Source organism: Procambarus clarkii, chromosome 81 (genome assembly GCF_040958095.1).
Source record: "Procambarus clarkii isolate CNS0578487 chromosome 81, FALCON_Pclarkii_2.0, whole genome shotgun sequence".
NCBI classification, from domain to species: Eukaryota; Metazoa; Arthropoda; class Malacostraca; order Decapoda; family Cambaridae; genus Procambarus; species Procambarus clarkii.
The window spans coordinates 15,880,047-15,907,691 of record NC_091230.1 but is presented as its reverse complement, the minus strand read 5'-3'; the positions used below and the strand labels follow the sequence as shown (position 1 = coordinate 15,907,691).

At 40.2% G+C, this 27,645-nt stretch overlaps 1 protein-coding gene across 3 annotated transcripts; it reads left to right on the top strand.

Annotated features, from left to right (window-relative positions):
• The first annotated feature begins 379 nt into the window (after nt 1-379).
• Pbp49 (proximal sequence element A Pbp49) lies at nt 380-27,645 on the top strand. Of its 3 annotated transcripts, none has more exons than XM_045766673.2 (12): nt 380-895; nt 4,337-4,511; nt 4,958-5,064; nt 7,187-7,281; nt 9,415-9,566; nt 9,720-9,856; nt 10,863-11,019; nt 13,915-14,035; nt 14,983-15,106; nt 18,188-18,295; nt 20,409-20,630; nt 26,140-27,645. In XM_045766673.2, the coding sequence occupies exons 2-11, from the start codon at nt 4,386-4,388 to the stop codon at nt 20,608-20,610; spliced, it is 1,329 nt and encodes a 442-aa protein (XP_045622629.2). In that variant the 5' UTR covers nt 380-895; nt 4,337-4,385; the 3' UTR covers nt 20,611-20,630; nt 26,140-27,645. The 3 variants fall into 3 exon arrangements, with proteins under 3 accessions (XP_045622629.2, XP_045622630.2, XP_069171287.1); XM_045766674.2 differs by having other exon boundaries at nt 622-719; XM_069315186.1 differs by having other exon boundaries at nt 627-743.

The window sequence follows — 27,645 nt, the reverse complement described above, 5'->3', positions numbered from 1 at the left end:
CAAAAAAAGAAATCCGGGTTTCTTTTTTTGTTGGGGGTTCCGCGGCGCGGCCCTCACGGGATTGGGGGTGCTCCAACGGAACCCCCGAAGTGATAAGCCAAGAATACGAGATCTCTCTTCATTGTATTTGATTTAATCATTATAACGGCTATCCAATAATTTTATTTCTGTATAATAATTTATGGTTATTCACTAATCATTATTAGTCACCATAATTAATTCCACTTTAATCATCTATTTATTCGTTATAATGAGCTACTAGGCTTCATTTAAGGATTATCAATTATTAAATCATTAATTATGACTATCATTAATTAATTATTTGTTTAAATAATTAATTATTATTATTATTATTATAAAATAAACAAGTCCCCCACTCAGTGAGCGTTTTCTTCCAACCGCAGAAATCCGGGTTTCTTTTTTTGTATGTGTGTGCGCGCAGAAATAATATGAATAAAACAATTAACATCGTGTAGTGCACTCTATATATCAAAGTATATTACTTTGAAACCCGTATCAGTCACTCAACAAAAAATTGGGCTACTCTTATTACAAACTCGCTACTTTTTGACCGTCAGGTCGCTACTTTGAACAATTTGTATCTGGCAACCGTGCTCAAGACGACACATTAAACACTTAGTGCTTGTGTGACCGTCAGCGGTAACACGTCACACGGGCTCACCATAGCCCGTGCTGCATGGACACTTCGTCCAGAGAAGGTAAACCTCTAGCAACAACAACAGGTAACACGTCACCATAGCTACACTACGCGTGCAGTCGTCTACATGTGCACTTGTTAACGGCACACTTGGAAAATCTCTGGTTCCATTGCTGTGGCAGAACAGAAGCAACATACCCTTTCACCATATGCCGCTGTTCACCTAGCAGTTAACAGGTATCTAGGTTCACCCTTTTTCTGTTCATTGTCTTCTCCTACGCTCCCTTGCTATCCTCTTTTTATTCCTATTACGTCTCCTTCGGTTGTTATAATAGGAGCTGCCTCGTATGGGCCAATAGGCCTTCTGCAGTTCTCATTAATACTACTATCCCCTACACCTTACTTTCCTCCTCAGCTCTCTCTTGCCTATTTATTACCTGTCTCTACCTCCTCATCATAATCGACTTGAGAAAGGTCCAGGACGGACCGAAACGTCGTCGTCCCTTCAACTTCTAGTGTGTGGTTTGGTCAACAGGTATCTAGGTATTAGGCAACTGTTGAGGGTTACAGCCTAGGAAAGGTCAGAAGTTGGCATAGACCCCTAGGGAAACCTTGCCTCTGGTGCCTATTGTAGGGAAGAACAGTAGTTTATTATTTATTGGCCGAAACGCTATGCGTACTAGTGGCTTTAGGTATCATATGTACTACCTCTATCTTTAAATGGGTCCATCTAATTACCACAAGCTACACAAGCTTCACAAAGCTTCCTGGCAATACGTTAGTAATGAATAAATATGTTAGGTTAGGCTGACCTAACCTGAACTAACCTAACCTGAACTAACCTAACCTGAACTAACCTAACCTAACTTAACCTAACCAAACCTAACCAAACCAAACCTAACCGACGCTTGGATCGTCGACTTTATTTGGCGTCACCAGCTCTTTATTTTCGTCTAATTTCTTAATAAAAATAGACTTTCAGATTAAAATTGTTTTCTCGTGTTGTACATTCAGCACCAACATTATAATGAGTAAATATATCATATTTATTCATTACTAACATTAGCTTTCTGAAGCTTGTGTAGCTTGTGGTAATTAGACGGACCGCTTTAAATCAATGTTTGTACTGTAACTCTGCAACTATGTACGTACTTTTCCTAAATAAATTATTATTATTATTATTTATTGGAAGTAAATCAACAAATGAAATACAGCTTAAGATATGTTAACATCAGCAATAAAAATGATGGAAAGTTCCTTGGCCTATACTTAGACAAGAGACTCGACTTCAGCACCCACATACAACACATAACTAAGAAAGTCTTTAAAACAGTTTGTATACTCTCTAAAGTCAGATATTATGTACCTAACTCTGCTTTCCTCTCACTATACTATTTACTAACCTATCCTGATCTTACTTGTGGTATGTGTGCATGGGGTTCAACCTCTGCGAACCACCTCAAGCCCATCATCACCCAGCAAAAATCTGCTATCAGAACAGTAACAAAATCTGTTTTCAAACAACACTCGTCCCCCTTTTTTAAATCCCTAAACCTGCTAAACATAACCTCACTCCACACAGACTAATGTGCCATTTACATTTACAAAATCCTGTTTTTAAATGCAAATCCTGCTCTGAAACTTTCCCTGGACAGATGTAATAGGACCCATTATCACCACACCAGAAATAAATATCTCTGATATTCCCAAGAGTTAAACTTAATCTGTGTAAACACTCTATGCAAATATGCAAATAAAGGGACCTAGTCTATGGAACTCACTCCCTAACGAATTGAAAAACTGTCCAACTTTTGCCTTATTAAAAAAAAAAAAAACTACTTAATTTCATTTTCATAGGTTCTTACCTAGTGCTTTAACTCGCACTGTATCTAGTGCTACCCAATCCCCCAATATATGTATCTAAGCCATGTAACTTTACCATTGTAATCATCTTGTATCATGGTTGTTGAACACACATTGTGCGCTACTCAATTCCTCAATATATATGTACCTAAGTCATACAACTTTACCATGGTGATCATTGCTGTCATCTTATATGTGCTATCAATGTGCTTTAATGTGCCTTCTAATCTTTGTCAAATTATCAATCAAGCTATCAGCGCTATCAATCAGAGCTATCAATGTGCTTTAATGTGCCTACTAACCTTTGTCAAATTTTCTTACAATGTACCTGTTAACATTTTATAAATTTTGCTAGAAATTACCAACTTTATATTATCTAACAGATCTTTATATTATCTAACATTTTATATTATCTAACTTTATATTATCTAACTTTATATTATCTAACTTTATATTATCTAACTTTATATTATCTAACTTTATATTATCTAACTTTATATTATCTAACTTTATATTATCTAACTTTATATTATCTAACTTTATATTATCTAACATTTTATAAATTTTGCTAGAAATTACCAACTTTATATTATCTAACAGATAATGTAAAGTTGGTAATTTCTAGCAAAATTTATAAAATGTTAACAGGTACATTGTAAGAAAATTTGACAAAGGTTAGTAGGCACATTAAAGCACATTGATAGCTCTCATTGATAGCGCTGATAGCTTGATTGATAATTAAGGACCTGCCTGAAATGCTCTACGTACTAGTGGCTTTACAAGAATGTAAATACACCATGTTACGTATTCTCATAAACCCAATGTATCTTCTTGTATATACAGTATATATAAATAAATTAAATAAATACAATTTATTATTATTATTATTTATATATACAAGAGTTCTTACATTCTTGTAAAGCCACTAGTACAGTAGCATTTCTGGCAAGTCCCTAATCCTAATATTCCCCAGTATACGACCCCGCCAAATTGTTTAACAACCAGGTAGCCATTTTACTGTTGGGTAAACAGGCTACAGTTAAGGATTGACGCCCAGTAAATCCTCTCCGGCCGGGACATGAACACAGGACAGGACTCGTCTGGCGTTTGTGAAACGCCAGACGAGTGTCTTACCTCTGTGCCACAGGGACTGTTAACTAAATTAAACTAAATGACTATGAGAACTGTGTTGTGTGTTAAAAACCTTAATTTGGCTTCAATTGAAACCTCAGGACCCCTAGAGGATTTAGTTGAAACCTAGGTTGCTTTGCTTTTATTGTGTCTAGTGGTCTAAGGTGTGGTCTAAGGTGTAGTGGTCTAAGGTGTGTGCCTGGAAGTATCCAGAACATAGGCTCAAATCCTCTCATGGCTCCACTGATTTTCTCGGTGATTCATCACATTAATGTGATTTCTTTGTTCACACTTCAGTCATATTACCCCCTAACTTTTTGCCTTTATAGAGAATGTAATTTAAGCTTTCTTCATCGTTCTAATCCCTGGCATTAAATTGATCAACCTTTGTTTACCTCATTTAAGGACCTCAAATTGTCCTTTCTATAGTGTGGCAACCAAAATTTGAATTGCATGATCTAAATGGATCCTAACAAGAGCAAGATACAGCAGAAGAAAAATAATCTTATTGGCAAACTCTTTTAGAGAGAAATCCCAGCTGATAGCTAGTAACCGTATCATCATTACCTAGCCTCGGAACCCTAAACTTTCAGTATTGACCGTATCCACCCCATAAAGGAAGAAACTGGGTAATGTTGATATAATAATGAAATATATGATGTAAAATAACTTTTGTCTTTGCAGAGTTGTTGCAGTAAAATAAACAAAAAAAGGAAGAAATCATATTTTTATCATGGAGAATATTCATAACATGAAGAATTGTGGTTGGGTAACAGAAGAGCCAATAAAATTGAAAGAATACTTCAGTGAATATCACACTTTACTGGATAGTGTTTGTGGTGTTCCCCACAATGAGAAGGTGAGTCTATAAGTGTTGTCATAGTAGTACAGTACATTAGAAAGAGTATAATGGTTTGGGAGTATATAAAAGTGGTGTTGCAACTTAGATTCTGGAGTACATTATTATTATTAACATCTTTAATGGCAAAATTAATTACAATTTTGCCTAATCTAAGGATTTCAACTAAGTCTTATTATAATTTATATTCTTAGTTTCTTCATATGTAAAGTCTATAATTCCTGGAATTAGGTCATCAGCCCCAACTTTGTTTTGAACCTAGCACTGGGACAGTCAGTGCATGCTTTAAGGAGCATTTCAGTGTCAGGCTCAAAAAGTATTTGTTCATATTTACTCAAAGCCATGACTCATGACATTTTATAGCTTTCCATAACACAACACAATTGCAAATTTAATTATTCAGCAAATTAAAAAAAATGCAATAATGACATTTTGTATGTCCACAGATAGACAATGTTACTGCCATACGCAATTTTTGTTCTTCGCTGGGCACAGAGGAAGACAGTATAGACACCAACCTGCTAAGCCTGCAGAATGTAGAAAAGGAGTGTAGGTAAGCATGAAAACATAGCCAGCAAATATTTTATATTAATACAGCAAAGTAACTACAAGTTTTAAGTCAAAATTTGATGAAGAAAATGTATCATCCACCCTTATTGAATTATTAAAGTGGATGATGGGTGAATTAATTGTGCTATGCATTTATATAATTTATATATTTTGAGTTTAGGATGTCATTTTTACCCCATATATCTGGTAAAGGAGTCAGATTATTAATAGTTAGTAAATCATTGACTAGCAGTAATAATTATATATTGACATTTATGTATAAAGTGCCATTTCAATGCTTATCTTCCCTTTAGACCGTATGATAAGGATTGTTCTTGAGGCTAAAGGTCTGGATGACTTTGATAAACTATAAATTGTTCTGTTCTTGGTGCTAGATGTACTCATCACACCATGAACATCATGTGTTATGTGGTATTGGTGCTGATGGCAAGTGTAAAATGGAAATTAAACCTTTACTTGGTTATTGTTTTTAATGATACTTATTGTTACATGGCAATAGCAGACCAAGCATGGAGGGGGGTTCCCTGTTTTCTCTGTTTACCTAGGCGGCATATGAAACGGTGACATGCAAATGGGTAGCTTTATTTATCCTGAATATGTGTTATTGATGTTGAGAACTATAGATTGAGCTGTTGTTCTTTATTCTCTATTGTGTAGAGAATACAGAAGTATGTTCTTTATTTATGTATTCTGTATTACAGCCAGATTGTATTATAATCTGGCTGTAATTCAGGTAAATACACTCTGAGTGTCTGTCCCCTGACACAATGAGCTATTATAATTCTAGAGGTCTGGTTGGTTTTGGTATACTGTACATTGTATACTTTTCTGGGTGCTAAACGTAGGGTTGATAGAATTATTGATTATTGCACTATTCAAGGGAAATATTGTAATTTTGGCTAGGTTCTTTTTTGAAATCGTGCTTGTAGTGAGATTGTAACTTATGTTTGATCACTAAAAGTTTTGGGGGGTGTTAAGATCATGCAGTACAGTACTTTACATTCACAGTGTCGTCTCATAAATTTTGCAAGCAGCTGTGTAGATGCTTTATGTATGCATTGACCCTTAAACTGCGTAATACATATACATATAGCTGGGGTGAGTAACTGTTGCGGAACTACACACCACAGCTATGTATGGTTGGGAGTACCAAGTATGATTTAAAAGTCCCACGGCTACAGGTGGTTCACATCAGCTTCCTGAGGGCTCTTCTAAACAGACGCCATTTAAAAAAAAATCATGGGCAACGTTCATGCGAGAGCCTCGATATTGAGTGAGCAACCAAGGCTGGTGCATGTTGCATGAACTAACACTGCTATTCAGCTTGTGATCACTGCATCGCCTAAAAATGTCAAAATATACATGTAACTAGTATTGTATAGCAATGATAGTATTACAGAAGACCCCTGACTGTGATAAAAATGACCAAGATTCTGATATTATGCCGATCTTCATCAACACTGTATATACCAGCAGCTAACACACACTGCTCGGATCAACGGCGGCTATTTAGTCTTCTTGTAGGACCAAGCTAAGGGTTCGTGGACTGCCCAAGGTAAGCTGCTGCTCTCAGCTCGATCGCCTCCATATGTTCCCTCTGTGGACATAAAAACATCATTAGCCAGATGGACAGTACACTGGATAACCCTGGGATAACACTCATTCCTGGGGCTTGACATTGTGACTTGTAGCCACAACCTAGATGACGCTGATCTTAATACACCACCCACCAGATGTCATCCATATCGACCTCCTCTTTCTAACTGAGGCAGGAAACTGGAGCCATTCACCGCTGCCACGCCACCACCAACAGATGGCGTTGTCTACATATTGTCCAATACTAGGGGAGTTGGAGTGCAGATCTATAGATGGCACTGAAATTGCCACTCCACACTCCGACGATGGTATCGATACCTTAACAGGAACAAATAATTATATAGCCAAGGCTTCATAGAAGATGTTCATTAGTGTATGAACAAGTTTGCCAGTGTAATAATCGCTTGAATGACTGAAAAGGTTGCAATCGGAGTAAAGTTGTTATTCACTATTTACATAGGTCATTACTTTTATTGCACTCATTTAGATCGTACTGGTATGTTTTTCAGTGTTGATCTGCTTAGTGTTGACGACGAATTGGTAACACAAGATGTATTTGATGGCCCAATTCGACACTCAGGTCGCCTGACTAACTGGTATGCTGGTAAGTGATATTTTTACTTAATATTTTGCTGTGTCTTAATTAATGTATCGTAAAAAAAATCTGTTTGTAGATTGTCTTGTAGAAGGTACAGATTCCAAATTTGAGATCATGCAAGTCATTTTTCGTAATGTCAAGTCAAAAATTTGTAATGCTGGTGAAAGAAGGTTGGACAGGTGCTAATTAGATGGGTAGAACAGTCAGAGGCACACAAATGATAGGTATCCATGCGGTGAAGTGTATGCAGAGGCAATGTACACCCTGTTAAGAGATGAAGTCTCAAGGAAAACCCGAATAACTTTTCTGATCTGTGTAGAGCTAGAGCTTCAGTGGGTGAATGCCGAATGGAAAGTAAGGGCTGCCGACTTTCCCCAGACCAGTAGTGGTGATTAGTTTCCTTAATAGTTTGATAGTTCAGAGCAGTAATTGACATTCCATGTGTTTCCAGTTTTCACTCTGGGAAGTTGAGAGATTTGTAGTGGTGTTGTCATAACAAGCAGTGTCCCTCAGTGGTTAATGAGTGCTCTCTGCGGTCTTCCCTCTACATTTGAGGCAAGACTATTTGCAGATATTTTATAAGTCAAGGGTTGATAAAAGTGTCTTAGTGTCATGGCATCTTAGTGTCATGGATGGACCCTGGCACCTGGCTTGGGGAGGAACTAATGAAGCATTCCACAATAAAGTAAATAAGGCACATAGGCATGGGATAGCAAAGACAGTTAATATAATCTGAGGGTCAATTAAATAATTTTACAGAAGTACTTCATAATGTTTTACTTTCAATATATATAAAAGTAAAAGATAATTAGCAGTTCCTGTGGTGCAGTGGTAACACACTCGCCCCGCACACTGCGGGCGATTTGGACTGGAAGGTTTGACTAGGTGCCAATCCTTAACTGTACTTGTCTGTTCACCCAGCAGTGAATGGGTACCTGGTTGTTAAAACAATTTGGCAGCTCGTATTCCAGGGAAAATTAAGATTAAGTATCCACTCAAAATGCTGTGTGTGCTAGTAGCTTTACTCGAATGTAAGAACTCTTGTATAAATTACTATTAACCACTGCACTGTGCAAAGCGCCTTTAGGCGCTCTGAGAGTTGTGCTTTTTTTTTTCTCTTTAATTAGGCTACATTTTAACGTTTTTTTTAATGTTTTCATTACTCTGTGTTTTGAAATGGAAATAGTTGAGTTTGGAAACATTTTGACATTAATTTTACCTGAACATTTATAAGAACAACAAAAATATGTCCTGGACAATTGCACTAAAAAATTTTTGCCGAAAACAGGTGCGCAGTGCAGTGGTTAAAGGCATTTCCAGGTAAAATAAATAAGTATGACTGTATTGGCTTATAAATACCCAACACAAGTATGAGGCTGCAGCACCTAATAGATGCACAGCATGAGGCTGCAATACTTGGTAGATGCCCAGTATGAGGCTACAGCACCTGATAGATGCCCAGTATGAGGCTACAGCACCTGGTAGATGCCCAACACGAGGCTGCAGCACCTGGTAGATGCCCAACACGAGGCTGCAGCACCTGGTAGATGCCCAGCACGAGGCTGTAGCACCTGGTAGATGCCCAGCACGAGGCTGCAGCACCTGGTAGATGCCCAGCACGAGGCTGCAGCACCTGGTAGATGCCCAGCACGAGGCTGCAGCACCTGGTAGATGCCCAGCACGAGGCTGCAGCACCTGGTAGATGCCCAGCACGAGGCTGCAGCACCTGGTAGATGCCCAGCACGAGGCTGCAGCACCTGGTAGATGCCCAACACGAGGCTGCAGCACCTGGTAGATGCCTAGCACAAGACTGCAGTATGTGGTAGATGCATAGCACAAGACTGCAGTATGTGGTAGATGCATAACACAAGACTGCAGTAACTGGTAGGTGCCCAGCATGCATAAAAACATCATTAGCCACTGCAGCCTCATGGTAGGTACAGTTCCTAGCACGAAGCTGCAGTGAATGGTAGGTGCCCAGTATAAGAATGCAGTGACTGGTAGATACCAATATAACAAAATGGAAAGGAGAAGAGTATATCTTATATTCGTCCCGTGAATACTAGTGAGCAGTAGTACAGGATAAATTATGTTCAGAGGCTTTTAGATTCTACATTATATTTACTTATATTTTTCCAGGTTCTTTCCAAGATGGAATCATTCCAGCAGGGGCAGCAGAAACCTTGGCAACACTTGAGGCCCAGACTATCGAGCTGCACCTGCGCAACACTGTCAGAGATTATGCTCGGCTGCGCAATAGGTTACTGAAATACTTCTCAACAGTACGAATGGTGAGTTAACCCTCAGTAGCTAGTGGATGTTTTAAGCAACATGAGCATTTCCTAAATCTGGGATGTATCTCAGGATCAATATGTATATCTAAAAGTTTTACCTGATTTTGAACTACCCATAAAGTACTGTATTTTTTTTTATCTCCGGGACAGGTTATGGGTGATGACAACAGCCCTGAACCAACCCGAGGTGAGGATAACGCCACCAGTGAATGCATGCGAGACATCATATTAAATATTCGTGTTCAGAGACCATATCACAAGAAGACACACATGAAAAAAGCATGCAAGTATGTATTAAATTTTGTTCTTAAATTGGCTTAAATATTTTTGAGCTGTTGAGCATAATCAACTACCTAAAATGCAGTATTTTACACAGCAAATGCCCAGTTCTACAGTACTTTGCATGCTGATGTGTCGTATCCTCGTACTTAAGGATACTTAGGGTTCTGGTAGTACAGTTGGGTTCGTTCTCGATGCACAATCGAGAATACCGGGTTCGAATCCTGGGCGGGACAGAAATGGTTGGGCACATTTCTTTTCACCTAGCACTGAGTAGGTACTCAGGAGTTAGTCAGCTTGTTGTGGGGTTGCATCCTGGGTGGGGGTCAGTAATTCAGCCTTGGTGGGGGGGGGGACTCGATATAAGTCTGTGTATAAATACACTCTGGCTTCCTGTCCCTCGATACAATTAATTATGATTTAAAATTATTAACACAAGAAATAGGCATACCAAGCAGCCAATTTTGGCCGTTACAGCAAAGCTATAATTTAATGACATCTCATATTCGTGAACATTTTTAATAAATGTATAATTATCGAAGCTTAATAGTTGAATGATGGCATGATAATAACCTTATAAGGGTACAAAAATATAGCCGAGTAGGGACAAGCTGAGGGAAGAGCCTAAACTCCTGTTTTACATCATACAGTATAGTAGGGAACCTGGATGTCTGAGCTCATCATGCTTCATTGACACTTCAATACTTGAATTCAGCTTTAATAAGCTCTGTCCAATACATACTATCTGAAATAATACAAAGCAAATATACTAACAATACCTCAAAAAGGGAAATTACAAATTTCATGATGATGAACCTTACAACAAGACCAAATTACTACTGTTGAATGGCTATGATTATAAATATTACAATGTCCCAGAATGACTCAAACTTTCCTAACTGGAGCCATTCATCAGCTATTAATTTGTCAACTGTCATGGATATTTCAGTTTTATGGGAATATCTTTTGACATTATAAAAGTATATCTTATCTACTGCTAATTTTTTCTTTCAGCCGATTTCCTACACACAGTCAAGAGTTGCTACTTCTCGGTTCACAGAAACTAAGTGACTTGCGGGATGCCCTCATTTGCATCAATGATCTTGGAGTTAACATGGATTTATCTGCAGATCCTCAGTTTTATCAGATGTCTCACTTACCCAACAACTCTGTAAGTGAGCGAAGAGATATGTTAACTGTACATATATGACTTGTAAGGCATGTGTGTTTTTCCTATATATTTCTATATTCTAGGGCATGTGGTACTTTCCTTCGTATAAAAGGATGGTATAATTTAGTACTAACCTTAACTTAGACCACAATTTAACATTTTCAGTATGTCACTCTTCACCTTACTATTGTGCTATATATTCATTTACATTCTGAACATAAGGCATTTACTCATCCCTCATAGACAATATCCCACTCTCCTTGTGACATTACAAGCTCCAGCCTTGGCCAATGCAACTTACCATCTCCTGCCATAAAGGGCATATTTTCTAAATGCTGTTGCCAGGCCTGAGCAGGAAGAAGGAAGACAGTGGAAAAATTTTCAATCCAGCCACGAATGACCATCAAAAGGCACATTCCTTTCCCGATTCCTTCCTTCTGGCAAGGTTTCTTCAGTTATGTGACCATCTTTCATGTCCTGTGCCTTGTGGCTGCTCTCTGTTAGATGTGCCAGCCCAGTAAGTTTTGCATTTAGCCACATTTAGTGTGGTTTTGCAGTCTGTATTAATAATGCAAAATCAAACTAAGTATGATGTAAAAATGTACTATCTTACCTGAGGGCGGGTGTCTTTGGGCTTACCGGAATTCCCTTTGTGGTGCACTTTATTAACCCTTGAACCATGAACCCTTGTTCCAATGCATGGCTGTCTCGTTTTATATTTGGCTAGACAGTTTCTTGCTCTGGACCAATAATCTATGGAAGTTAATCACCCTTAAGGCCTTGTTTCCTGAAGATATTTATAAGCAGGGGTTTGGAAAAATAAACACATTCTTAAGATAGTATGTGTGTGTTATGAACACATTCTTAAGTTGTGTCTTCCTCACATTCTACATTTTTGTCATCAGTGTTTGGTGATGGTTCATCCCTCGCTGGTCTCCACAGCAGTGGGCTGTTGGGTCCAAAATGTGTTCATTGCAGCAAACGTTTACTTTGTCACCTCTGGACCCTTGCTTTTTACCATTTTAATTTTCTTATCTTTTTGTGGCTGTGGTGACTCTCGCCCAAGGGACAACTGAATAAACTTTGCTCAGAAATAAGGCAATGAGGGTATGTGAAGTGCAACTTTCTGAACTGTCTCACCTTCTGTGTTTTCTTCTTTGGGAAGTGGGTTGAAAGTTATACTGGTGATGGTGGTGGCAGTCTGGCTGGCAACTAGTTTATTGGTAAATAAACTGTGCAGAGAGTAGCTGTGCACTTCTTGGCATCCTGCTTTGTGCATTTTTATGGTTATTTAGTGCTGGATTAAGAATTCTCCAGCATCTCCCTTCCTCCTAGGATAACCAGGTGGGAGGCAATTAGAAAACATCCGTGCTGCATTGTTTATATGGAAAGTTGCACTGGGCCAAGCTAGAGTTCACAAATGTCTCGGTTAGAGTTGAATATTGTCTCAATACATGACCGAGTACCCAGCTCAGAGAGGAGCATTTCATCTTTATAGACTGGCCCCCTTTCAGTAGTTCCCTGGAGGTTAAGCAGTTGTACTTCAGGGATGTACCAGGTCTCTTTAGACTTGTGTAGGTATCCCAAGAACCAAGACTAGAAATCTGGTTCTCACTTAGAATCAGAATGTCCCGATGAAACAAAACAAAGCACTGCTTAAAAGAAACAAATGAATGAGGAAAACAATGCAAGTACTGTAATAGTATTGGACTATAGGCACTATTCCCAGGGGCCTGACAGCCGAGTGGACAATGCTTCGGATTCGTAGTCCTGAGGTTCAGGGTTCGATCCCTGGTGGAGGAGGAAACAAATGGGCAGGGTTTCTTTCACCCCTGATGCCCCTGTTACCTAGCAGTAAATAGGTTCCTGGGAGTTTAGACAGCTGCTACGGGCTGCTTCCTGCGGGTGTGTAACAAAAAGATGGCCTGGTCGAGGACCAAGCCGCAGGGACGCTAAACCCTGAAATCATCTCAAGATAACCTCTCAAGATAACCCTTGGATGCCTAGGCAAACCTAAGCCATCCAGGGTCCATAACCACTACCAGCCTTACTGAAGACAGGGTCTGGGCTGGTGTGTAGTAGTAGTGGCCGGGTGAGTAAGAACTAAGGTTTAAACCCTTGCTACCCATCATTTGTAATATTTTCTTTGTTTCTTTAAAGCAGTGGTGTTCTGTTTTGTCTGGACTTTGTCTGTTTTCCTCAGTTTCTTTGTTGATCTCTGATCTCCATTAACCTCTTGGCTCGATGAGAGTGTGTACTAAAATCCGGACCCGATTTCTGGTGGGTCTGTGTAAGTCTTGAGGCCTAGTATAACCTGAAGACTTAGCAGTACCAGCATTTAAGCTCTAGGTAGCTATTGAGGGACAAACTAAAAGGGGGTAGTTCATTCCAGTCAAAACTTTTATTTTTAATATTTTAAAAAAGTCAACATTATGTAGTAAAACATACAATTTAGTTTTGCACTTGGATGCTTTCTTAGCACTTGTTTCTTGATCTCTTTGTATAAGTGCCGTCTTGTGCTCTCTCACACACATACACACACGCTTAGATTATTTATCCATAAACATAGTCTCTTAATGCCTCACTCAATATCTTCTTTGTTCTCAGCTTTATCAATTTCCTTCATGCTCTTTTCTAGATCAGTAAAGATTATCTTTTAATAAATTTTAAAGTTGCTTTTGTGCATAAATGTTGGCATTTAAATCTTATTATTATAATTATTATTATTATTATTATTATTACTGTACCTCTGTGATATATCATGACATGATTATATAGATTGATATAGAATTATATTGATCTACTATATTCTATATTTTCTTTGTACAGTAATTACTATCTAGGCGTGAAATTTAGCTATGTATACTGTGCTGTATGTTATTGGCATTCTTTCAGATGGAGTTTCCATCTGGGTTTTTCTATATCAATGGAGTCTTTTATGATGATACAAGACATCCAGAGGCAAAAATTTATAGTGAAGGCGTAAGAAAATGGGCACTGAAAAGCCCTGATATTGGTAAGTCATATTTTGACCATTAAAAACAACTTGCCTATTGTAGCTCATTTTACATCAGTTTCATGTCTCTTCTTGCAGGTTAACATTCAATTCGTGACTGCCAAAGTAGTTGGGAACTATTCCTTTCCTTCATCCTATCCTAAGTCCTCATCCTCATGTCCCTTCCAAGTGCTGTGTAGTCATAATGGCTTAATGCTTTCTCCTGGTAATTACCTGACCTTACCTTCTCCACTTGCTTTGTTTCGTTAATATTTCATCCTGTATTCTGGTTGCAAGTCTACTTCCACTTTGTCTTGCTGCCTGCATCGTACAGCATAACCCATGACGCCTCTATTGTCTTGCTGCCTGCATCGTACAGCATAACCCATGATGCCCTCTACTTCAGTAACAGCGACTATGGGGAAGAGAGATTTAGCTCTTTGTCCCACCCACTAACCTTGTAGTACCTGGTGCTCTGATTCTGTGCTATTCCTGCTGTGAATGAGTTTTATGGAAGTAATTTTGGGCTGCTGAGAACAATATATCATCTCCAGAACAAGAAGATTGTTAGCCTGTCCTTGAGGAAAGAAAGACACACTTTCCCTCTTGTCCTATCCCAGAACCTTATCCTTTTTACTTCCAAGTGCTATGCAGTATAGTCATAATGACTTAACACTTTCTCCTGATAATTACAGTACCTTGCCTCTAAGGAAGCAATCGGATGACCTCGGGAAAAAAATATTTTCATCTACTCCAAGCTTTATTTTTTAAATAAAAATATATTCAGATTACATAACTTATTTTCATTCATGTATATTTTTTATTTGTATTCCGGTCAAGCGTATCTAAATTTGGAAGCGGTCTCTGAACCTCAGAGGATTTGAGTCACAAGTGATTTAAATAATGAAGTTTGCAGGAATTTAATAACAGAATCACCAGAGAATTGATAAATTACATTTTTCTTACAGGTAAATTAGAGTCCAAGTGCATGCATGAAACTACATTTATGGATCTGGAAGTGCGTTTAGGATATCCATATGTATATTTGCATCAGGGAAATTGTGAACACATCATCATCTTCACTGATGTAAGGTTAGTGTACAATAGGGACTGTGTGTGTGTGTCTGTGTGTAATTACCTAAGTGTAATTACCTAAGTGTAGTTACAGGATGAGAGCTACGCTCGTGGTGTCCCGTCTTCCCAGCAATCTTTGTCATATAACGCTTTGAAACTACTGACGGTCTTGGCCTCCACCACCTTCTCACTTGTTCCAACCGTCTGCCACTCTATTTGCGAAGGTGAATTTTCTTATATTTCTTCGGCATCTGTGTTTAGCTAGTTTAAATCTATGACCTCTTGCTCTTGAAGTTCCAGGTCTCGGGAAATCTTCCCTGTCGATTTTATCAATTCCTGTTACTATTTTGTATGTAGTAATCATATCACCTCTTTTTCTTCTTTCTTCTAGTTTTGGCATGTTTAATGCTTCTAACCTCTCCTCGTAGCTCTTACCCTTCAGTTCTGGGAGCCAGTTAGTAGCATGTCTTTGCGCCTTTTCCAGTTTGTTGATGTGCTTCTTAAGATATGGGCACCACACAACAGCTGCATATTCTAGCTTTGGCCTAACAAAAGTCATGAACAATTTCTTTAGTATATCGCCATCTATGTATTTAAATGCAATTCTGAAGTTAGAAAGCATAGCATAGGCTCCTTGCACAATATTCTTTGTGGTCCTCAGGTGATAGTTTTCTATCTAGAACCACCCCTAGATCTCTTTCTTTATCAGAATTCTTTAAAGATTTCTCACATAATATATAGGTTGTGTGGGGTCTATGTTCTCCTATTCCACATTCCATAACATGACATTTATTAACATTAAATTCCATTTGCCAAGTGGTGCTCTATCTACTTATTTTGTCCAGGTCTTCTTGAAGGGCATGACAATCATCTAAATTTCTTATCCTTCCTATTATCTTAGCATCATCAGCAAACATGTTCATATAATTCTGTATACCAACTGGTAGATCATTTATGTACACAATAAACATCTCTGGTGCAAGAACTGAACCCTGTGGTACTCCACTTGACATTTCTCCATTCCGATACATTGCCTCTGATTACTGCCCTCATTTTTCTATCAGTCAGAAAATTTTTAATCCATGATAGAAGCTTACCTGTCACCCCTCCAATATTTTCCAGTTTCCAGAACAACCTCTTATGTGGAACTCTGTCGAAAGCCTTTTTTAGGTCCAGATAGATGCAGTCAACCCAACCATCTCTTTCCTGTAATATCTCTGTGGCTCGATCATAGAAACTGAGTAAATTCGATACACAGGATCTTCCAGATCGAAAACCATACTGTCTGTCTGATATTATATCATTTCTCTCTAGGTGTTCTACCCATTTAGTTTTGATTAGTTTTTCCAATACTTTCACTATTACACTTGTCAATGATACAGGTCTATAATTGAGGGGGGTCTTCCCTGCTGCCACTTTTGTAGATTGGAACTATGTTAGCCTGTTTCCACATGTCTGCTACGATTCCTGTACACAGGGATGCCTGAAAGATCAGGTGAAGTGGAATGCTGAGCTCAGATGCACATTCTCTCGGAACCCATGGTGAAACGCCATCTGGGCCAGCTGCTTTGTTCTTACTGAGCTCCTTGAGCATTTTTTCCACTTCGTCTCTAGACACCTCTATGTGCTCTATGTTGTTCTCTGGAATTCTTATTGTATCTGGTTCCCTAAAGATTTCATTTTGTACAAACACACTTTGGAACTTTTCGTTTAGTGTTTCACACATTTCCTTTTCATTTTCTGTGAATCTATTTCCCATTTTCAACCTCTGAATATTATCCTTTACCTGCAATTTGTTGTTTATGAATTTATAGAATAGACCTGGTTCTGTTTTACATTTGTCTGCAATCCCTTTTTCAAAATTTCTTTCTGCCTCTCTCCTCACTGCCGTGTAGTTGTTTCTCGCATCTTTGTATCGCTGGTATGTTTGGGGGTTCGGCCTTTTCCTGTATTGATTCCATTTTTGTGTCTTTTGGTCTCTAGCCCTCTCGCAATTTCTATTGAACCAATCCTGTTTCCTAGTTCTGCATCTCTGTTTTGGTATAAATTTTTTTGTGCCTTTATCATATATTTCACAAAACTTGACATACATCTCATTCACTTCCTTGCCTAGCATCAAGTCTGTCCAATTATACTCACTAAAAAAATTTCTAAGGTCACCATAATGTCCTCTCCTGAAGTCTGGTTTTTCAACTGCTTCAACCTCCTTATTTTCTTCCAGCTTATAACGCATTGCATATTTTATTCCCAAAAAGACATGGTCACTTTTACCCAAGGGAGGAAGGTACTGAATGTCAAATATCTCTTCCTCCTCCCTGGTAAATATCAAATCTAGCATGGAGGGAACGTCCCCTTCCCTCATCCTCGTAGCTTGTTTAACATGTTGATACAAGAATGTTTCCAGGATGAGGTCTACAGATTGCAGGTCCTAGGATTGCACTTCTGTGCAATTTTTGGACCCTAGAAACCTAGAAATCCTAGAAACCAATCTAGGTACAGAAACCAATGTAGATCTAGGAAATCCAATCCTAGAAACTAATCTGAAAATGCTGATGTCAAGTTTGGCCTGTCTGTCAAGACAGCTTGGTGAAGTGGATATGTTGGCATATATCATGCTCTTTCTGTCCCACCAAAGATTCTGATCAGCTGTGATCCATTCAAGCAAGGTGTGTTATTTGACTTCCTTTGAACAAAAAATAAGAGACAGCATTCTAGTGACTGTGTTTAACCCTTGAAATGCACATACCATTTAAGGTTTTCAACTCATGGTATGCATATCATCCTAAAATGTTTCAGGTATAGTACTTTACAACCTTTGAAACTCCCACTAATAGTGTTCCCAATCAGTATTTGAGACCTCCAGGAAATATCTGCTATCTTAAAAAATGACAACATTTTTTTAGGATATTTTTCCTATGCTCAGGGCATAGTTTTTAACGTTAGGAAAATGAACCTTAGTTCGAATACTGTACTATTTTTCTGTGCATATGCAGATCCTGTCTGATGTAGCCCTTGTGCAATACTCAGCTACATAGTAAATTGTAGTGATGCTGTCTTGCATCTTGAACCTGATTTGTTTGTAAATTACTGTATTTACAGGTTGCACCACCAACATGACGTCCAGGACCCAGCACGATACCCACTGCTACGTGGCCAGGCAACAAAACTCTCCGTCAAGTGCTTCATTTGCTCTCTTCACTTAGCCAAGTTAGTTATAGTTGGATATAATTTATTAATAGTCAAAATCTTGAAGGTGTTTGAAAATATTCCTGTTAATTTAATATTCTGGCACTTCATGAAGTGCCAGACCAACTGGATATGTGGACCTGAGGGCCACTCCAAGCAACACCCTGTTGGACTGAGCTCTCTCAAGTCAAGCCTGCCCCCAGGCCAGGCTTGGAGAGAACAACAACATCCGGAACCCCATCCAGGTACAATCCAGGTTGGTAAATCTGATAACACACAAATGTTAGAAGCTCCTAGCAGCTGTAACCAAATGTGTGTGTCAAAACGAAGGAGATCTTCGGGTTTACACTAAGTTAGGTTAGAATATATTGGGTTCACATTCCTGGTATTCCCCTTTTATACCGAGGGTGAGCAGGGAAACATGCCCTCACTAGCATATCTTGCTTAGAGGCTACCCTTTTCCAGGCTATCAGAGGGGAGTCTGAAGGAAAATGTTGCCATGCAGGACACCTCCATGGTGTCCTTGAATTTGGTTTATTTTCTCCCTGTAGGTTCTTGTTGCTGTGGGAACATACCTTGAAGGGAGCACCATCCTGGAGAAGGGAATCGGCTGTCATCCAGTCCTCAGAAGATCCCACCTCTGTAGTGTCAAAAAAAAAGTTGCTACTTCCTGTAGAATCCTCTCTGGATATCTTCTGTCTCTGAAAAATGAGCAAAGTACTGTATATCCAAATCCTTCTTGAGTTTGCTGTCAACCCTTGTTACTTGCCTTATACTGTTTGTTATCATATTGACATCCTAAGTGCTGTTTAGTGCCTTTTGAATATACCATGACACAGATGGGGTTATATAGTCTTCCTGGCTTGACACCTTCTGTTGATAATTAAACATTTAAAGCTTGGTGAACAGAGGCATTACATGAAAGGAAATGTGGTCAACCATCTCTTGTCTTGCTGCAGGATCGAACCCAGGACTTTCTATTGTGAATTGACTGCGCTGATCACTTAACAACAGGGCCTTGTAATGAGAGTGCATTTAAAAATTTCAGTATTAAAAACTAAAGGTAAAACTTTTAATTAGAAAATCTTGGTCAAAAATCATTAGTTTATTAAAAGTTATTTACACCACACTATATATTGTGTATAAAAATATGCAAGTTGTTTTCTGTCATGTATAGTAAGAAAACTCCTCACAAACCCTTATGATACTGAAATAAAAATAAATTACAGACGAGTCACAATAATGTGGCTGAAGATATGATGACCAAATCATTCATCAAAAGATATATAACGGCGACGTTTTGGTCCGTCCTGGACCATTATCAAGTTGTGTGTGAAGGAGTCCATACATACGACTTGATAAGGGTCCAGGATGGGCCAAAACGTTGTTGTTTCTTCACCTTTTCATATGTGGTTTGGTCAGCAAAAACTTTGAATATCTGGAGAGGATTTAGTCCTAGTTCAGATTATCAGGACTCCACAACCAGTCCCCAGGCAAGGCTTGGCAAACTGGCAGTCAACCCCATAAATACTTTCATCAATTTCATTGTACTGTGTATTCAGAATTTGTATTTTCTCAAATATAAGTTAATATTATTACACCAGAATGTTGAATAGTTTGGCCTAACTTAGGTTCAGTTGTGAGCCATGTGTAAACTGTTTTTCATTCATAAATGGAGTTTGGTGGCTGGATTAATATGCACTTGGCCTTTGTTGATGAAGATGGGTTAGGATTCCATTACTTTCATAACTAATTCAGGATTTACAAAGATTTAATGTCTAATGATTTCTTTTTTAAGCTGTGTCCTTTAGGAATTGATAGGTGGTCATAGGTAGAATGTGTTGATATTTTAGACAGTGACCTGTTTACCTTAATGATAGTGTGTGCTGTTCTGTACCTGAAATATTTGTGTAAATCAGGGGGGTTTCTCAATCTGGGATACACATACCCCTAGTACTCTCTAATGTTTGTTCCAAAGTGGCTATTAACTAGAGCAAACTTGGAATATAAAAACACTAGAGAGAGCACGAGGAGAATGCGTTCCCCAGACTGAGAAACCCTGCTTGAAATGATTGTGTATGGTGATGTGACTATCATATGATAATAGTTTATAACTCCACTCCTTTTTTTTCAGCTGGATAGTGAAGGACGAGTCAAGATTCCCAATACCTAATGCTCATGTGTGTGAACGATGCCTTAAGATGTTCTGCTACAACAGTCAAGGGGTCAAGATTAGTAATATCAAAGTGTATCCTTTCATTGATGAATTTATGACACAACAGAAGAAGCATGCAGATAATACAAAATTTATGAGCAAGTTTGAAAAAGATGGTTAAATTCCTACTACATATGATGGGTAAGGCTTATCAGCATTAATTCTGTACCCCTCATTTATTAGGTAGAGGCATTATAGGAAAAGAACTAAAAATATACAAAACAATATCCATCCATTCATCCGACTTTCCCTACTAATTACATCATACGCAGTCATTACATACTTGTAAGGCATCCTTATTAATTGTCTACTACAATACTATGTTAAATATTAACTCTTATTTAATAACATGATTGCTTCTAGCCTTGTTCCCTACCACTTTGCATGCTGTTAACACTTTTGAATACCATGGATCAGCTACATCCTGTTGAATGCTCATATGTACTTTAGTTTTGAGAAATCTTGGTAGTTCTCGGCAAATTATAACAATTATTCTTTGACTTATTTTCTGTAAATATTTCATGGTGCCAAATTATAATATACTGACACTCGATTATCCAGGATTCGAATATCCGGAAAACGCCCATATATGGCCAAAATCGTGACCAGATAAAGTTCTCAATATCCGGCCAAAATGTCCATACGAGCCAGAAAATCAGGTGTTTGCCTGAATAAAAAAATCTGGTCCGGTTAACTTGCTGCCGATGTTGCAATATCCGGACAGTCAGCCGGACAAGGAGTGAATTGTCTGGATATGAAAGCCAGGCCCCGGGCTGTACCGTATTAGTCCCGTATGGCTGTGGCTCGAGGCGCATGGTGTAGGAGGGGGTGGGGTGGGTGGGTCGTGTCGGGAGAGATGGGAGCATTGGGAGGGACCACCTGAGGGGATAAGGGGAAGGTGGAGTGGCCTATACACTACAGTATAGGAATTACCATTAATTTTAGAACAATTCATCATAGCCAAAACAAAAGAAATACTAGTAATTATGTAATAAAAAATACTATACAGGTTTCCTAAAAACAATTTGCACAGGCTGAAGTTGCCTTAAAAAATAGTGATTTTTTTTTCCTCCTGGCCGCCTACGTAACGTGCCTCCCTGCCCCAAGTGGACCCGTCCAGGCCTGGACAAGCCATGTGCTCTCGTCCCTCGTGAAATATTTTTTTAAATAACTTTATTTTCATAGTAACTTTGAACATATTTGGCAAAGACTATGTCTGGTAGCAGCATCAATCGTTCTGGAGGTGTTAAGAGGAAGAAGGTTGTCCTAACAGCTAAGGACATGTTACGTGTTATACAATGTTGTGAAACTGGCCGGTCGACTTCAAGTGTTGCCAAGGAATTTAATATAGGCACTAGTACTGTTTCTGATATAAGGAAACAAAAAGAGAAATATCTGAAATACATTTCAATCAGTGAGAATGAAGGTGCAAGCACTAGCAGAGGGTGTAGGAGAAAAACTTTGAAAAATTCTACGCATGTACAGTTGGATGAGGCTGTGTACAAATGGTTTGCTCTGCACCGCACAGCTGGCGTGACAATTCACAGCCCAGAAATATAAAATGCTGCAAGCAGGTTTGCAGCAAGCCTTGGATAGAGAATTTCCAAGCTAAAGAAGGGTGGGTTGCAAGGTTCAAAGGGGGACACAATATTGTGAAGAGGAAAATTGTCGGTGAAAAATCGAGCGCAGATACAAGCAGTGTAGAATCATTTAAACATAAATTAAGAACATACATTTTGGCAAATAATTTATATTCTTATCAAATTTATAATGCAGATGAAACTGGGTTGTATTGGAGGAGTTTACCAGAAAAAACTCTTGCTATGAGGAGTGAGGGTTGTGTGCCAGGCCGTAAGTTTAACAAGGACAGGGTGTTGGCCATGATGTGTGCGAATGCTGACGGCACAGACAGAATTACGTATGCAATTGTTGGCAAATCAAAGAAACCAAGAGCCTTGCAACAATGCATGGACAGACTACCAGTGAAATATTATAACTCAAAGAATGCATGGTTTACACAGGAGATCTTTCTTTCCTGGTTTCATGTGTTCTGCAGGGAAGTTCGTGACTATCAAGTTAAGAAACTCAAAGTAAGGCCAAGCGAAGTTTGGGCTTTGCTGCTGCTTGATAATGCGCCTGCCCACCCCAGAATTGACACGTTAACCTCACATGATGGCAAGATAACGTGTATGGCACTTCCTCCTAATACAACCTCTCTCATACAGCCTATGGATCAGGGAGCTATCTGTGCCACAAAGAGGTTGTACAACATAAAGATGCTCAACAAAGTTTTGGTGGTTTTGCCTCTTCCGGAAGATGTCAAACTCGGTGTGGATAACAGGGCTAAAAAAAAAACTTGCTTACCGGGGAAGGGGAAACCCCAGACCCTCGCTCTGGCAATTCACCCTTTAATTCTTGGCTGATGTGTTCCTGGCAGGTCGTGTGCCTCTGGCTCCAGATTTTGTCTCGGATCTTGTGCCTTGTGGCGTAGTCGTCTGTCTCCGGTCGGTCTGCGAGCCAGGAGTATTATTCTTCAAGTACTCAGGCTGCATGCGCCTAGGGTTTCCTTCCCTAGATGCCCTATAAGTACTGCCCTTGGGGCTTGGGGCAACCTTCCACAAGTCACCTTGGGGTCAACTTCTGCTGTGTCTTTTACTGCTTGGTGATAGACCACCCTTTGAGTCGGCAGGGGTTTTTGTTTATCCCTGTTTCCCTCTGGGTAGGGGGTAGTTTTTGTCACTGGTTGGGGCGCAGGGTACAGTGCTGCTTGTTATCACCTCTCATAGCGGCCGACTCTGTTCTGCCTGGGCACGTTGTTTTCTTGCTGGGTTTTCTTTTTCTTTTTGTTTTCTCAGCCTTGTGGAGGGTCTTCCTCTTGGTTAGTCATTTCCTATTGTTATTAGTGGTCCTCCACTAGGCCCCTACTAGTGTACAGGGATGTCCCAGGGATGCAGCTTTTAGCAGTTTGCTTGGTAGTTTTGGGGTGCCGGTTAGCTGGCACCCCAAAATGCCTGCCTGAGCCTCCCTTAGTATGTTACCAAGGCTAAGGGCCCTGGGAAACCCCCATAGTCTCTCGTTGGTCTGAAGGATACGACCCCTGAGTCCCCTCTCACTTCGTGCGAGGTTGACGGTTGCTCTGTCCCCTTGTCTCAGGGTGACAATCACCAGTTGTGCCTCTGCCATGCTGCCTGTAGGGTCAGTTATTCTTTTGATACAGAGTCGTGCAGTGTTTGTTTATATGTTCTCCAGCTTACCCAAGCTACTGATCATGATATGAGGGTGCAGGCAGCCGAGACGTTGCATGCTCGGTTTAGGTTGCTTCCCCGGATGCCTCGAGACAGGCCCCCAACGGCCTGTCTCGTTTTGTTCCCCTGTCCACGGAATGGATGGTCGACGCCGATTCCTTCCGTTGACTCTGCTGGACGTTCGGGCCTCTGGAAGTGGATCTCTTCGTGTCGGCGTTGTTGAGGCATCTCTCGGTATACGTGACGCCCTTCCCCGACTTCAAGGCTGTCGGGGTCGACACTTTCAGGCAGGACTGGGCGAGGTGGGGTTACTTGTACCTCTCTTCCCCGGTTCAGCTGTTGTTCCAGGTCCTGGCTCCCTTGGAAACTTACCAGGAGAAGAAATGTCCTTCTGGCTCCATGGTGGCTGGCCCAGCCTTGGTTTCAGGCGCTGCTTGCTCAGCGTCTGAACCCGAGGGTCTTCTCGCAGATCCACCTCTTTCAGCAGATAGGTCCAGCCCGGTTCAAGGCTGGTTCGTTTGTTCTCCTCGAGTCTTCGTGTCTGGAGTTTCTGACTTGGGTCTATCATCATTTGTATGGAGCATAGGTGGCTTCATTGTTGGTCTCCCACCCGAGTGCTTTGTCTCGGTGGCAGTATGAAGTTTCCTGGCGGTCCTTGCGATTTTTCCTATCACTGTGTAGGTGTACTTCAGTCTTTGATTAGATTGTTTTGTCCTTCCTTTCGTGGTTGTTCCAGGACCATCATCTTACGCTCAATATTGTCGCCTCGTATCATGCGGCCCTGCGGAACTGCTGCAGCTTGCATTCGGTATTGATGTTACTTCTGCGCCGTTCCGCAAACTGTCTCGTGCATTGTTTCAAGCTCCGGCCTGCTCATGCATCTCCCGAGCCGTCCTGGTCATTGAACCGGGTACTCTCTTTTCTCTCTCTTCCTCGGTTTGTTGTGGCCCCTTAGGTTCAGAATCAGGATTCTAAGGATCTTTTCCTGTTAGCATTGGCCTCTTTGGGTCGGATTGGGGAGCTTCATGCTCTTCTCCGATTCTGGAGAACGTCCTGGTGGTAGGTTTGTTTGTCTGCAGCCGTCTCCTTCTTTTCTGGCGAAGAATGAGTTTGCTGCTTTCCGGAGGAGTCCTTGGGTTGTTGAGTCTTGGTTGGCTAGGCCGATAGTGCATCATGTGTGTGTCTGGTTGCGGCTCTTCGCCGTTATTTGCGTGCCATGGCTTTAGTGGCCAGGGACGTGCTTTGAGTTGACGCGGTTTCCCTCCTTCCCTGCTCCTGGAGTCATCCGCAGGGTTATGAAGTCTAGCCAGCCTGCGGTCTATCCTGCAGATTGACTGTGCCCACGATGTTCATAAATTTGCTGCCTTGGCTGCTGTTTTTGGCGACATTTCTTGGGTTGACATTTGGGTGCAGGGTTTTTGAAGGTTGAACAGGGTCCTGGCCGCTCCCCACCTTGTCAACGTTCCAACGCAGGCCCTCGTAGAGCCTGAGTTGCATTGGGTTGGCGATGAGCCTCTGGGTGAGTCCCAGAGGCTCTTCGGTACCCTTCCCTCCCCTCCAGTGTTTTCGCATGTTTTGACATCCAGCCTCAGAACTGAAGGGTGAATCGCCGGTGTGAGGGTCTGGGGCTCTCCCTTCCCCCTCCCGGGGAGGTGGGGGGGGGGGGTTGCGTAGACAGCTGTGTGGCAATGTGATTACTTCATGCTAGCTTGCTAATTTTCATTTGGAGAGTTCAGTCCACTCGTTCGGCTTTCGGTAGCAATCATTTCACCAGAATTCGGGTTTGTTTTGGGGGCGCCTACCTTTCTGGGTGCCAGACACGGTCGATGGCAGACATAGAATACTCCCAACCTCATGGGGGTGTCTATAGGCCATTGCTCCTCGTGCCTCTCTGAGGGGGGGGCCAGGTTCTGGCTCGGGGTCCCCGGTAGGCAAGAACTCCATGCACATTGACTGATGCCAGAAAGCTAATATATCCATTTCAGCCTGAATAGCTCTAGGGAGCCTCTGGGTTTCACTATGAAAAATGACGTTTCATTACATTCAAGGCTGGTTTTTTGTTACAATATTCCAGCATTGGTAATGATCTCTCAAGTTTTCAGAACATCTGTATCTCCAGTTCATACTTGTCTGTTCCTATTTTTTATATTGCGGTAGTGGACCCCACACCAATTCTGTGGGTAGTAGTGGACCCCATATCAATCATATGGGTGGTATTGGACCAAATACACATTGTGTGACTAGTTGTGCACCCCATATCCATCCTGTGGGTGGTAGTAAAAGTTTCAAGTGTCAAACGAAGGCTTAATAAACTGCATTAATAGAATGGTAAAAAAATATATATATATATAGTGTTAACTATTTTAAACCTGATATTCCTAATGTTAATTTCCTCTCATCCTCAGGTCCGGCCAACTACAGTTACACAAGAGAAGACAACGAGGACAGTCTCTGTACTGAACATGAACAACAATGGAATAAAATGATGCACTGCCTACTGTACTGTAGTACTGTACTTAGTTTTTCTCTTAAACTGGTTGAGAGCGGTACAGCCTTTGAACGTGATTGGGAGTATCATTCCACATTCTGGGTCCCGTTGATTTGCAGAGCATTTCTAGTTTGGTTAAGTTGCACTCTTGGAATATCAAATACTGTAAGTATTTGATTCTGGTGTGGTTGGTGCCCACATGTTTTGTTACAATCTTCTAGGAAGCGTTGAAGGTCAGGATTGGCATTTCAGTTCGAGAGTTTTTAATATATAGGGTACACTTGAGAGGATGTACAGTGACTTAATATCTAACATATTCAAAGATTTAAGTAAGGGTACCGAGTGTTGTCTGGGGACAGAGTTGTTTGTTGTTCTAATAGCAGATTTGTGTTGAGTAATTAGAGGACGTAGATGATTTTGGGTAGTAGAACCCCTTGCACAAATACCATAATTGAGATAAGGATAGATGAGAATAATAGAGCATCACCAGGGCAGGACAAGGTACATAATATCTGATCTTGGAAAGAATGCCAACAGTTTTAGAAATATTTCTTGCTCTGTTGAATGTGGCCCTGGAAATTCAGCTTATCAATGAAAACACCAAGGAATTTACTACCTACTTTATTACTAATTTGTATATTGTTTATTCTTAGATTAATTTGATCTGAAGATTTATTACCAAACAAAATACAGTATAGGTTTGGTCAACGTTAAGGGTGAGTTTGTTAGCAGTTAGCCAAAGGTGGACTTTATTTAGTTCAGTATTCACTATCATAGAACTGTGTTAGAACTGAAGAAAATGAAGGTTGTCATCAGCAAATAAAATTGGTTGAGGTGTTGAGATGCATTTGGAAGGTCATTAATGTAAATGAGAAAGAGGAGAGGGCCAAGTATTCTGCCCTGTGGAACACTAATGTTGATGGGAAGAGTTGGAGAAGTGGAATCATTCAGAAAAACATACTCGAGCCTGTCACAGAGGTAAGAGATTGAAGGTATTGGAGGGAGTGACTTCTGACTCCATAACAATGTAATTTAAAAACCTTGTGTTGGTTGACAGTATCAAAGGCCTTATGTTAGGTCAACAAATAACCCAACTGGGAATTCACCTTTATCAAGAGCTGCATATATCTAGTTAATCATGCTAATCAGTGCATCTTAGTGCTCTTTTTTTTGGTCTGAAGCCATATTGGCAAGAGCTAAATATATTGTGTTTAGCTAGATAAGAGTACAGCCGCTCATAGATTAGCTTCTCAAATATTTTTGACAAGGTTGGCAGAATTGATAAAAGTGAAATTGTTGACATCAGTGAAATCACTAGCAAGGGATTACCAATGGATGAAAAGAAACTATTGAATTCAATAGCAGTGTCAGAGGCTGAAAGCACGCCGTCGTCATTGGATATGAGTACAGTATTGATTTTATA

What these genes read in the sequence shown, in the direction of transcription:
- Pbp49 (XM_045766673.2), top strand. Translation starts at nt 4,386, where the DNA reads ATGGAGAATATTCATAACATGAAGAATTGTGGTTGGGTAACAGAAGAG. An exon ending in AATGTAGAAAAGGAGTGTAG is followed by an intron (nt 5,065 to 7,186) that starts GTAAGCATGAAA and finishes TATGTTTTTCAG; the next exon opens with TGTTGATCTGCTTAGTGTTG. An exon ending in ATCATCTTCACTGATGTAAG is followed by an intron (nt 15,107 to 18,187) that starts GTTAGTGTACAA and finishes CTGTATTTACAG; the next exon opens with GTTGCACCACCAACATGACG.